Here is a 13,078-nt window from a genome sequence, read left to right on the forward strand (position 1 = left end):
AACAGAGACCTGCCAACCCTGTCATTTCTATTTCTCCCTTTAAAACAAACTAAAACTTTTTTATAAAGAATATTTTCAACAAATGGACTTGATAATTATCTGATTGCACAGAAGTGGAGTAGCTTATGTAATGTTTTACCGTGAACAGATTGTCCTATTTTGTGGGCCATTGCTAAATGACAAAAGATAATGTGGATTGATTTAGCTGTCAGGTTATGGCTTTTACAGCTTAGACAATGACTTAAATGAAATGGGGGAAGGGGATGCAATTAATTAATGAGAATTTCTGCTTGTAAAACCTCTGTTGTTACGGGCTCTACAGGTCAACCTGCTATACCAACGATCTGTCATTCATAAGTGTCTGTCTATGTGTTACAGAGATGTTTAAAGGTCAGCCTCATCTGCCTTTTCACTACATCTTCATCTGTGATAAAAATAAAGGCAGATGGTCACAGCATTTGACCTCTGATTTAATCAGATCAGAGTGTCCTCTTCTACTAGCCTCAGACAGCAGAGATTTACTGCAGTAAAAATCACTAAAAGAATCATGAATTCATATTTAAGTGACATGATGTTTTGGAATAGCTAAAGAAAAGAACCCAATGTTCTGCATATAGCTCTTGTTTTTACAGAGAGAGAGAGAGAGAGAGAGAGAGAGAGAGAGAGAGAGAGAGAGAGAGAGAGAGAGAGAGAGAGAGAGAGAGAGACTGAGATTTGTTTACATGTCACACTCTCAACAAGAAAGTTAAAAGGGAAAGGACAGCGAAAGGGAGGGTGAGAGGATGAGATGACAAGACACAACCTGGCCAGATGTTCTGAGTGACTTCAAAGTCTTTAAGAAGCTCTGAAGAAAGTTACCTGGGAATATATTGAAACAAGGCCAAAATCTCAGCGGCACCAGATTCTCAAAGAGAAGCTGAGCCATGCGACTAGGTCAAAGCAAAAACACACATTTTTAGTAGTAAAATACCTGTTTTTTTTTCTTGTTGTTTTTTATTGGAAGTATTGTGGTAGTGATTTCAAGAGTATGGCAAAATGGCAATTAACAGAGAATGCAAAAAAGGCATATGAATTAGCTGTAAAAAAAACAAACAAAAATAAAAAAGACAAACCCTTTATAAATTAAAACAAATGTTGAGTGAAAGGAACTGCTTGCCATTCAGAACCTCTGATCATCAGGAGGTGAGATGTATATGATATTTTAAAATCCTGATTTATGTGATTTTCTAGCAGTAAACATTAAATAGACATTAAAATAGACTAAATCAATTGAATGAACACTGATAAAATGTAATTAGGTTATTTACTTCCCCCATGCTGTCGAAAATGTATTTATTTAGTTTTTATAAACAGGGTCGCATGCATGTAAAATGTAGAGATAAATCTGGTACGAGTTACTATTGTTTAAACTAATTCAAAAGATGATCTAAAAAATGTTGATTGTTGTATTATTTTTAATTGCTAAATACAGTCTAGAAGGTCAAGACCTCTGAGCTCTGACCTCTGAACCAGAGGTGGAGGATGGGACATGTGACCAGTATGCGAGGTCAATTTTCTTCCAGCTAATAGTATCGAATACATCTAATGTCTCACAACACAGGATTCGTCATGCCTCTAATTCTTCCCAGCAACGTGCACCGTTTTCGTGGAATATTCCGAACATTCAAAATTTTAAGTATAGTCTATTATTTATAAAACAAATCTACTAACCATTTTATGTCTCTCATTTTTTAACATCATTATTAGTACAGTGCATCCATTAAAAACAAAGGGCTTTCAACTGATAATGCCTCATATGATGCAGTATTGGGGCATTGATTATTCAAACACGGCATCCGTCCGCGCTCTTCATCATCTATGATGAGAAATGTGTGTAATGCGCGCACACACGCAGCAGGCGCAGGCTGAGCAGCACACGGGCGCGCGCGCTAGTGTGAGATTATCCGAGCGCTCGGCAGCAGAGAGAGAGAGAGAGAAAGAGAAAGAGGGAGACGCGGAGGAGAGCAGCAGCAACACCGATCCTCAAGCAGCGTCTGGAGCAAGAGCTGGGCGGGGAAATAACTGCGGTACTGAAGAAATACTTCATTGCCGAACAGCAGCAATTTGTCGGCATCGCAACTTCGTCCGTGTAAAGCAAAATGTCATCGACGGGAAAAGACAACAGCTCCCAACATGCGAATTACGTGGGACCGTATCGCCTGGAAAAGACGCTTGGCAAAGGACAGACAGGTTTGTCCTTTTGTGTGCTTGAGATCTGGGATGATGACACGCGCTGCTCAATACGTTCGCGCGATGACTAAATATGATGCGCGCGCGTGTGTGTGTGTTTGCTTGTGCTGACATGTCATTGTGTAGAGAGGTTTTCCGCAGATTAAGGACCTTTGCCTACTTTTCTGACCATCCGGTGAGATCTTATTAGTTGCAAAAAGATTTCTTGTTGCTGTTTTTTGTTGTTATTGTTGGGTGGAACAAGTTGGAAAACGTTTGCATTATCTTTCTAGAAAAGGAACTTGGTCTTCGCAAATGACAGTTTGGCTTTGCGGCTCGCTTTGCTTCTGCCTAATGCCGTTAATCCCGATTTGTCAGACAACGGGATGTGGTTGCACTACTGCCGAATCCATTCGCCTCGTACAAGAGCTAGAATTTAATGTTTGACAATCAGGGTACAGGTGGCCCTCTTATGCTGCTGCTGCTGATGGGACAGTTTTGGTGCATCCGTAGTGCACCATGTGTTCAACCTAATTTCCTCTGCAGTCCGGTGGTGCTGAAATATAGTGCTGAAGTTTGACACCGGCTATAAGGGAAACTAGTCTTGCTTTAGTTCTGCCACAGGCCACTGAAAGCCTGCTTGCTGATTTGAGCTGTTGTGCTAATCAATATCATAATAGCCTAGGTTTATATGACCACGCATTGAATGAAAAAAAGGTTATTCTTATGTTCATGTCGGTTTATTGCTGAGAATGGCTGCATGACATGGGAGTGAGGAGGACGAATTATTGATCTGGGGGCATATTTTTTTTGTGCTCAATGTTCTGTGGCCAGTGTGGCTTTGGTGGAGAACAGTTATTGAGTCGATATTCCTGGCCAGACGTATCCAAGTAAGGGGCCTGCAGCTGTTATGCAACTCATGAACTGCAACTGTTAGAGTATCAGATTTACTGTATTTTGAAGAACATGGAGGCCAGAGTTGATGATAGTCAGGTCTTCATGTTCTCAATCATGTTTCCTGTTAAAAGTAACCAGTAAGGCTGCAATCTAACATTGGCATATGTGACCCTGGACCACAAAACCAGTCACAAGTAGCATGGGTATATTTGTGGCAACAGTATGGGTCAAAATTATCGATTTTTCTTTTATGCCAAAAATCATTAGGCTATTAAGTAAAGATCATGTTACATGAAGATATTTTGTAAATTTCCTACTGTATATATAAAACATTTATTTTGTGTGAGTGAATGCATCATAATCACGAACATAAATGTACAACTTTAAAGGCGATTTTCTCAACGTTTAGATTTTTTCTTGCACCCTCAGATTCCAGATTTTCAAATTGTTGTATATCGGCCAAATATTGTCCTATCCTAACAAACCATACATCAATTGAAAGCTTATTTATACAGCTTTTCATATGATGTATAAATCTCAATTTCAGAAAATTGACCCATGTGATAATATGGGACCTTTTGTGGTCCAGGGTCACATATAGATGATTTGACAGCTTAAAAAATGTAGCACTTGGTTTTTATTATTATTAAAGACCTCTTGGAATCATAATTGCATTGTTGTGGCCTTTAGTCTGTGTCTATTAGCTTTGAAGCAATTTATATAATGTTCTAAACATTTCATGTTAAATTTCACTTTCAACAAATGTACACATCTAAAATTTGCAGTTTCTTCCAGTGTCCAAATATACTAAAAGCAAAGCATTACACCTGATTGATTATGATGTCTGAATATACATTATTTATGAAACAATAGGCAAATTATACGTGGGTGATGTGTATCCGCTGAGATTCTGAAGTGTGCAGTTAGTGCTGACACTTTGCTAAGTCTGAGGTAGTTGAGTAGTTGTCATATTTCAAAATGATGATAACTGTGAGGCAGATGGATCTTTTCAAGTACAGTATAAGTGATTATACCAGGAAAGTTGTTACTTGTGGTTAAATTGTACTTAACACCAAAGTAAAATATTTTTGTCGTTGCTGTTCGTACGTCAGAAGTCAAATAAAACACAGGTCCAAGCCAAGGACAGGTCCAAGCCGCCAACATGGTGGGTGTAGTATGATATCTAGGAATGTATCCATATAAAGACATGCATACTTAAAGAACGCACTTTATCAACTGTCAAAGACTATGTTCTCCATCAAATTTAGTATATACTCTGACTGATAGTTGGATGCAACTTTTCTCTTCTGGGAAAATGGGAAAAATATTGATGACTCATCTTGCACTCGTGGACGTGTCTACATTTTTGTCCCAATAAGAATCTAAATGATCACCTACGTCTGCCTAGCAACAGCAATTAACAGATCATGTTCCATCGCTGTTATATGAACTAAAAGCTATTTGCTATTCAGAAATAAACAGACAAACCATTTCAATAGGAAAAATGTTGTGACACAAAAATAAACTGCACTCTTAAGCCATTTAATGGGGTATTAAAGGGATAGTTCACTCAAAAATGAAAACCCTGTCGTCATTTACTCAGCCTCATGTCATTCCATATCTCTATGCTTTTCTTTTTCCTGCTGAACATAACATTTTCAGAAATGTGTCAGTGTTTCCCCCCATACAATTCTATGCCTTTCTTTCTCCTGCTGAAAATAATATTTTTTGAAATGTGTCAGTGTTTTTCCCCCTCCATACAATTCAATGCCTTTCTTTCTCCTGCTGAAAATAACATTTTCAGAAATGTGTCAGTGTCCCGTCCCGTCCCCCCCCCAAAAGCCATAGAGATGTGGAACGACACGATGAGAGTGAGTAAATTATGACAGAATTTTAACTTTTGAGTGAAGAATCCATTTAATACCCCATTAAATGGCTTGATGAGTGCAGTTTATTTTCCTGTGACAACATTTCCCATTAAAACAGAAAGTTAGGGCAGGCCGATTTTCTTTTTTTTGGGTGATCTATCTCTTTAACAAGGCTTCAGCATAATTGTAGTCACATTTCTCATTTAACCAAACAATAGTAAGTTGCAAAATGCAACCAGTGCTAGCAATATGTCTATATGGAGTAATTACTGTAAATACATGCATTGCTTCTTGTTTAATAGAGAGATGTCTCACACTGTTCATTTAAGAATAGGACGTTTTGTCTGCAATTAAACTATTGGCTCCATTTCTTAAAATAAATCCTTGTGTAGCCCGTGGTTAGAGAAGAGCAGAGGGTATTCCTGCTAGTTCTGCTGCCGTTGGCATGGCTGCTGAGAGAATGCTGCACAATGAACGCCGCTTCTCAGTGCTGCCGCTGCAGAGGAGAGCCCATATGTCATGAGAGAGGCTCACACATAGAAAGAGGAGCTTGGGGGAGGGGTGGGGATAGATGGGAAGGGGGTGGGTTTGGGGATGAGGGAGAGAGAGTTCTCAGAGCTAAAGCGGGACCCCCATGGGAAACAGTAAAAAGGACGCTCTAGTTTAATTTACCCCCTCCTTCACCTCCGCAAATCAAAAAACGGATGTACGTGCCTGTAATTTTTGCCTTCTCTGTTTCTTTGTGATGCTTCAGCCATCGCATATAGCGTCCTCGCTGCTCGAGTCAGTTGAAAGTAGGCAGAGGAAGATTACAGGAGATCACCGGCTGAGACGGATTGGTACGTGGTAGTGGTTACCAAAAAACAATAACGTTACAATACCTTCTAGGGGTGTAACCATACATTTATGTCACGATTTGGTTCGACACAACTATACTGATCTCACAGTACAATACTCTCACAATACTTTAAACTAAGAGTTAAAATGGTAGTTTTTTAATTATTATTTCTTAGACATATGGAATATATTTCTTAGGCACAGGGCAATGGTGACACCAGAATAGAAATATTCATGATTCTGCTTCGCTAAAATGTTAGAGACACACATGCTTGCACTCTGTCCCTGCACATACATTTAAAATGTTTTACATATTGTATTTTACAAAATAATGCATTTCGTTTCTAATAATAATGAACATGGAAGCTCAAATGTGTGACCTTATGGTTTTACCATATTTGATGCTAAATCTAATCTGTCTAAACTTTCATTTTGGTTGAACTATACACAATACATTGTTGCTATGGGTGGGGTAGTGTAGGGGTGGTAGTGGCGCAATGGATAAGACACATGCCTTTGGTGTGAGAGACCCGGGTTCGAATCCACTGTGAGACACCAATGTGTCCCTGAGCAAGACACTTAACCCCTAGTTGCTCCAGAGGCGTGCGACCTCTGACATATATAGCAATTGTAAGTCGCTTTGGATAGAAGCGTCAGCTAAATGAATAAATGTAAATGTAAATGTAAATGTGCTATCCACTATATTGTTGAATTTTTGTATTGCAGTATATTATTACACTGCTTTGTGAGACTCGTGCAGTTACTGTGTATGATTTTTCTGCCAATTCGTTCTGTTCGTATCCCCTCTTCTCTACTTATTCCCTCCTCTTCTCCTTCCTTCACTTTGTCAGGGTGTCCCAAAGGAAGCCCGTTAATGAAGCGGCGAAGTACTTGAATCACGAACACTGTCACGGGCAGAAACAGTGCCCTCTTGCTGGGTCAGGGTTAGTCGGCGTGTACGGGCAGGCTCCATGCAGAGCCCCAGGCCTCCACCGCTTTTCCAGCATGGACATGGAGATAATCAAGCTATATATACACACTACCTCAGGGCCAGTGAGTGTCTGTAACTGGTGCAAGGCGGATATGAAGAGCCGCGGGCAGAACCACATAAAGTATGGTCATTTTGCTGCAGTGCACGAAGGGTTGATTTCAATCCAAGGTAGTGCTTTCATGTAAGGGATGCCATTGTTTCTCTTTGCCAGAATGTATTTTAGGAAGACACAGTATTAGCACTAGGCCTATTCAATGACACTTTAACGCTTAAATGGTTGAATGTTTTGCCAATCATGGGTGGGGTAGTGAATGACGTCCCGGGTCGATAAAGACCCAAGTTATGTGTTTGTGAGTTGAGGTGAAGTCAGTGCCAATAACGGCACCAAACAGAAGTGTTGAACTAATATCGTTCTGACAAACAGATATAGTGCCACCCTAAACTAATGCTTTTGGTTTAGACATATGTTTCTGGTTGGAATGCTCAAACTTTTTTATTTTCGAAAGAACTCAAACTATGAATGGCTTACTTGGTATGAGAGACATTTTGCTTCATTTTAAGCCTTGGTCAGATATTATGGAATTTACAATTGGCAAATGATGCATATTGTTTTGAAATATTTAAATCAATAATCTGTCATCATTTACTCACCCACATGTCGTTTCAAACTTGTATGATCTTCTTTCTTATGCAGAACTCAATAGAAGATATATTGAAGAATGTTTATACAATGATGATCAGTGGGCTCCAAAACACCATTGGTCCCCACTGACTTTCAAAGTATGGACCAAAAAACAATACTGAGACATTTTTTTCAAAATATCTTTTTTGTGTGTACCGGAGAAGAAAGACATATGTACAGGTTTGGAACAATGAGAATGTGCGTATTCATTTTTGGGTGAACTATCACTTTACATACAATGGCTTGTAATATAAAAAATGGAGCCGTATTATCCAGTTAGTTTCCTTGACTAAGGGAGAGAAGTTAAGATAATATAGTTAGGAGGGAGGGAGATCAAATCACACTTTAGGAAACTCTTCGTCACCACAAAGAATGTTTTGTTTTTAGCCTGAAAAGCCTGTTTGAAATGTCAGCTGTTGACTGTCTTGCTGTGCTGACTTTGTGAACAATTTGTCAGTGTGTTTCTGTCTGAGGGGGTTGCAGTCTCCCAGACATATTCCTGCCTTCAGTTGGCTCTCATTTACTAAGTGCCAGATAGCAGTGGTTGGTTGTCATGGCTGCGCCCCCTTCCCACTAGCCTTTTCTTACAATGGCCATGCTTTCCATCTTTCCAGACATCAGAGGCAGACAGCAACAGTCCTCGAAGCCCCTCTTTCCCACCCTTGATTTATGTAGATTACATTCAGTCTCTGCTATTAACACTGTAAAATGTGCACAGATGAATCTATAGAGGAATACGAAGCCTTTACGTCATACGCAAGAAATTAATCCTACAGAAAACTGTTGAAGGAATGTGCGCTGGAATGATTGGTAGAGCAGAGCTGATTCCACTGATGGGCTCTTCTTATACATGAGATTAGAGTATTTCTCATTTAGGGCTGGAATGAACTGCCAACATTTTGTTCCTTGTTGACTAGCAATTATATAAATATATTTATATTTAGTTGTGGTTTATTGCTCATTCTTGTCACTCATCATTAATTTCCCTTGCAATGAATCCTCTCTCTTGAGCCCAAGGAACATTTTAAAGAGATTCCATGCTTTCCCTGCCAGTGTTTTGTGCTTAACTTTTTTCATCGTGAGAAACATCAAATTCGGTGCACTATAAGTGTTGTTGTACATTATTATATTTTATATGATGGGGCTGTTGAATGCTTGAATCTGATTGGTTGTAACATTCTAACATTCTGCAATTATTTTCAGGGAAACGCACGGGTAAAGTAGTTCCAGGCAGGTCTCGACCTTATTACAGTTCCATATCACTTGATTTCAGTTATTTCAAAGGTCTTTACAGCCCACAGAACTAAAACCCACAACGACACCGACAAAGCACATAAATATAGTAAACAATAGGATAAAAATGATGTACGGAATGATTTACGGAAAGCACATACAAAGCGAAAAGTCACAGAAATTTCAAGAAAAACCTCATAATTTAACCACTATTTCCAACAAGCTAAACATTTAAATATATTTCAACATAACGAAATTGCATGAAAAGCACTATTTTGTTCTTCATGTGTTGATGTGTTTCCTTTTGAATTTGCTAGTTGATAATCTGTGGCAGGTGGTATAAGAGGGAGGGGTATTCACATTCAAGAGAGCATTTGATTGGGCAGAAAAATCTGTGTGTTGCAGGATGAGTCATCAGTATATTTTGGTCCGTTTACCAGAATAGAAATACTAATTTAATTGTGCGCAATATAATTGTGTACATGTGCTAAAAGAGAAGTTTGTCATTGTTTAGGAGTGCACAATTTTATAACCTCAGAGCCAACATAAATGGAATAACATTTTGATTGAATGGGATTAATAACTATTTATAGTATCAAAATCTCAAAAGCTAGTCTCCCTTCTGTTTTGGTGGTGATTTGTCCAGAAGTGTCATTTGTGCTGCACATATTATCTGTGGTGTGGTGCTATTAGGGATGGGTATCGTTAAGGTTTTAACGGTATTACTACTCTTACCGATACTCCTTATCGATCCGGTACTTTAACGGTATTCTTATCGGTTCTTTTTGATATATTAAAAAAAGGGGAAAAAATTATTTAGAACATAATTAATATTGCTTTATATTTTGAAATGTAAAATAAATATCTATAGCAAAAGAAAAAGCAATGCTTTAACAAAACAAATAAAACATGTATGTTATGCAGAAGGGTGCTGGCTTTTGTGTTTTATATAGACAGACAGGACGCCAAAAACAAAGTACAAACACATGGTCAAACAAAAAAGTATACAATAAAACAAATATACAAATTATATACCCAGTGCTTTAATTTCAGTAATGTCCATTGACATTACTGTTCAGGAGTAATATGGGTTAAAAAGACATCTAATAAAGTCAGATGTAAAATAACACTGCATAGTTTATCATAGATAGATTAAAGCTTATATCATTCAAGAGCTGTGACTTTTTTTCTCTTTGCCTTTTGTTGTTTGATTCACATTAATGGAGCAATCGTCAGCAGGATTATTAGACTGCTGCCTCTTTAAGACCAAATGCAGATCTAATCATTATTAAGCCTCATATTTTCTCCCAACTATTTACGCCGATTTAAGACATAAACTGTATTTAAGTGAATAAACTGTTTAAGTGAATCTCCAAGACGGCCATTTTGACATATTTGTGTATTTGATCGTTTAGATGCGCACACGAAGCCCAAAATATACGTTGCTTGTCTCGTTGCGGTGTGTTTCGGAGCGTGCGCCGCATTTTGGAACAGCGTCTATTGCGTCAATTTTGGTACTTTTAATAGCCTTTTATTATCAAACGCGTCCCGCAGTTTAGCAAAAGTATAGACTACATTTTACAACAATCACCGATCGTGCAGATTCTGACGTTACTTTTGGGTTTTAGGGAGAAATGACAGCGCATCGCTCTGTGAAGGGAAGGAAGTTGCGCTGGAGAGAATGTGGCTTTAGTTTTTAATGGTTACACCTCAAATATCTTCTTTTTTATAATCATTGGAAGCCAAAATCTAAATCTAAAATAAAATTAGTTTAATATCAAAGATCTAAAGTGTAACCTTTTGAATGTTTTGTCCTCATCGTCACTCATTAAGCAGGGCTGTTGTGTTGCGCGCGCCGTGGCTTTGCGTGAAAGATCGCTCTTTCTCTCTCTCTCTCTCACACACACACACACACACACACACACACACACACACACACACACACACACACACACACACACACACACACACACACACACACACACACACACACACACACACACACACACACACACACACACTCTCTCTCTCTTTAGCAAAAATGCATCACAGACAAATGGTTCCATATTATTATATATAGAAGTGGCTGGCGAGATTAAATTCGCAAGATAATAATTTCTTAATAGCAATAATAAATAGCACGTGTACTTTCATAATTTCTCCAGTACCGACAGCAGAACCGATAACGTCCGAGCTTAACGATCCAGCGGTCTTTCAAAATTCAGCACCGGGGCCCGTTTAATACCGGGTTTCGGTACCCATCCCTAGGTGCTATACATTGCATTGTGTAGTTTTGGTGGTCCCCTCCCCCTTCCCACTGCAGAAAATTGCTCCCTAGTGTCTGATGCAGCTGTGAAGCCTTTTATCAGAGAAACACAGCAGAGACCCTTAACTCCTGGTGTTGTCCCTACCATGTTCCTCTCTCTATCGCCATCACACCATCCCATTCAGCACCGTCTTTTAGCTTTGCTTTCTTGCCATGAATGCTATGTGTGGTATCTGCTCTTTACACAACATTTGAAGGTTTTAGCTGGAGGGTATTGGCTATTCCAAAGTTGGAGTCACAGGACTGACTTGAACAGTTCTGATGTGACTTGATTTGCGACTTGCCATGTAGAGAAGCATCTAATCAGAAACGGCACAGCCAAGAGCAATAATTGCAGAAATAGCAATCTTACTGTACACTGTTGTGTATATATGTATCATGAAATGCTACAAGTACATCTGCAGTGACACTGGAGTCCAAACAGTGGGCAACTGCTCAACAGATGGACTAATTCTGGGCTTGATTAGGAGAGACATTTAGCCTGTAGCCTGTGTAAAGTGCTTTGGTGCCTATCTGCAAGTTCAAGCCAAAACGGAGACTGCAAGCACAGATTAATGGGAATACACTAGTACACAGACAGAGAGAGAGAGAGGGAAGGAGAAGGGGTTAAATATGTGAAAGGTACAGAAATAAATGTGGAGGGAGAGGACAGTAAAAGAGAAAGTTTGAGTGGAATAGATGGTAGAGAACTTGAAAGTCGGGGAGAGATAAACATAGTGTTTGAGAGGGTGAGTAAAAAAATAACCCTAAAAATGACAAATCTATCATACTTTACTATCCCTGGTAACCTTTTCTTGAAGTTAGAAAGTGTTAGTTCACCCAAAAATTTAAATTGTCAATATTTACTCACTGAATTCTGTCCCTGTTTCTGTAACTTTGAAGCAAAAAAATAAAAATGCCATAAAGAGATCATAAAAGTATTAATCCATGTAAATCAAGTGGTTTAATCCAAGTCTTCTGAAGAGAAACGCTCACTTTGTAGGATGAACAGATTTAATTTAGGCTTTTATTTCCATATAAACTTTAATCAATGCACATACAATGTGAATGAACAAACCTCATTCGTTCTTGCGGGTCAAACAAGCACATTTGATCTTCTGTTTACCACATTTAAAGCGCTCTATGAATGTGCGTCGACCGTCGATTGATGTTGATGACAGAATTTTCATTTTTGCTCGAACTATCCCTTTAAATTTGAAAGCAAAAGCACAAGTATCATAAAAGTGGTCAATACAGTGTGTGTGCTAAACTCCAAGCCATATGATAGCTTTATGTGATGAAGAGATCTTCCACTCCTGTGAGCTGTTAACCGTTGCGACTGGATTGAGTCAGTGAGTTAAACACATGGACCAGATCAGTATGTGAATTTGTGATTTTGCTCCTCTGGTTCATTAAAAAGATCCAACTCTCAAGAATGATTTCTTTATGAAACAGACAACCCTACTTTCAGTGAATAATGATTTCGAACAAAATTATCAATTTGATTTCCATTTGTGTCTCACATAAACTTATTGTAGAGAACTTGGAAATAATGTACAAGTTGTATGGACCATTTTTATGCTGCTTTTTGGAGCCTGACAGTCCCAGTCCTCATTCATCTACGCATATAAAGATATTGAATGTCCAGGATATTCTTCAGAAGTTTACCTTTCATATTCCACAGAAGGAGGAAAGTGAATCAAGTTTGCAAAGATGTAAGGGTGAGTAAACAATGACAGAATTCATTTTTAGGTGAAATATTCCTTCAAAAAACAAAAACAAACAATTGACTGATTTGTTTTACCACAAAAAAGATACTCAAGCATGAACATGTCAGTCTCACATAGTTACAGATGACTGAAGGCTAAACAAGCAATTTAAGCACAGAGCACACTGAAAATAGAAATTCTAAGACAGCGTTGCAATACAAATTTATTCTTAATAAATTATATTCTTTGGGTGTTTGTGCAATTGTGCCAGTACTGTATGAATGAAATGAGGTGTCATGTTGTTTTGCACGCATGATTGATTGGTAAAGAACCCAGAAGGGCTGAATA

General features: G+C 38.5%; 1 protein-coding gene across 8 annotated transcripts in view; it reads left to right on the forward strand.

Moving 5' to 3' along the window:
- Positions 1-1,964: 1,964 nt before the first annotated feature.
- Positions 1,965-13,078, forward strand: part of brsk2b (BR serine/threonine kinase 2b) — a 149,672-nt gene continuing 138,558 nt past the window's right edge. For all 8 annotated transcript variants that reach the window (XM_082161849.1, XM_082161852.1, XM_082161854.1 and 5 more), the window contains exon 1: positions 1,965-2,229. In XM_082161849.1, coding sequence (XP_082017975.1) covers positions 2,139-2,229 — 91 coding nt within the window. In that variant the 5' untranslated portion in view covers positions 1,965-2,138. The remainder of the gene's footprint in view (positions 2,230-13,078) is intronic.

This window comes from Leuciscus leuciscus (genome assembly GCF_965113295.1).
Source record: "Leuciscus leuciscus genome assembly, chromosome: 2".
NCBI lineage: Eukaryota > Metazoa > Chordata > Actinopteri > Cypriniformes > Leuciscidae > Leuciscus > Leuciscus leuciscus.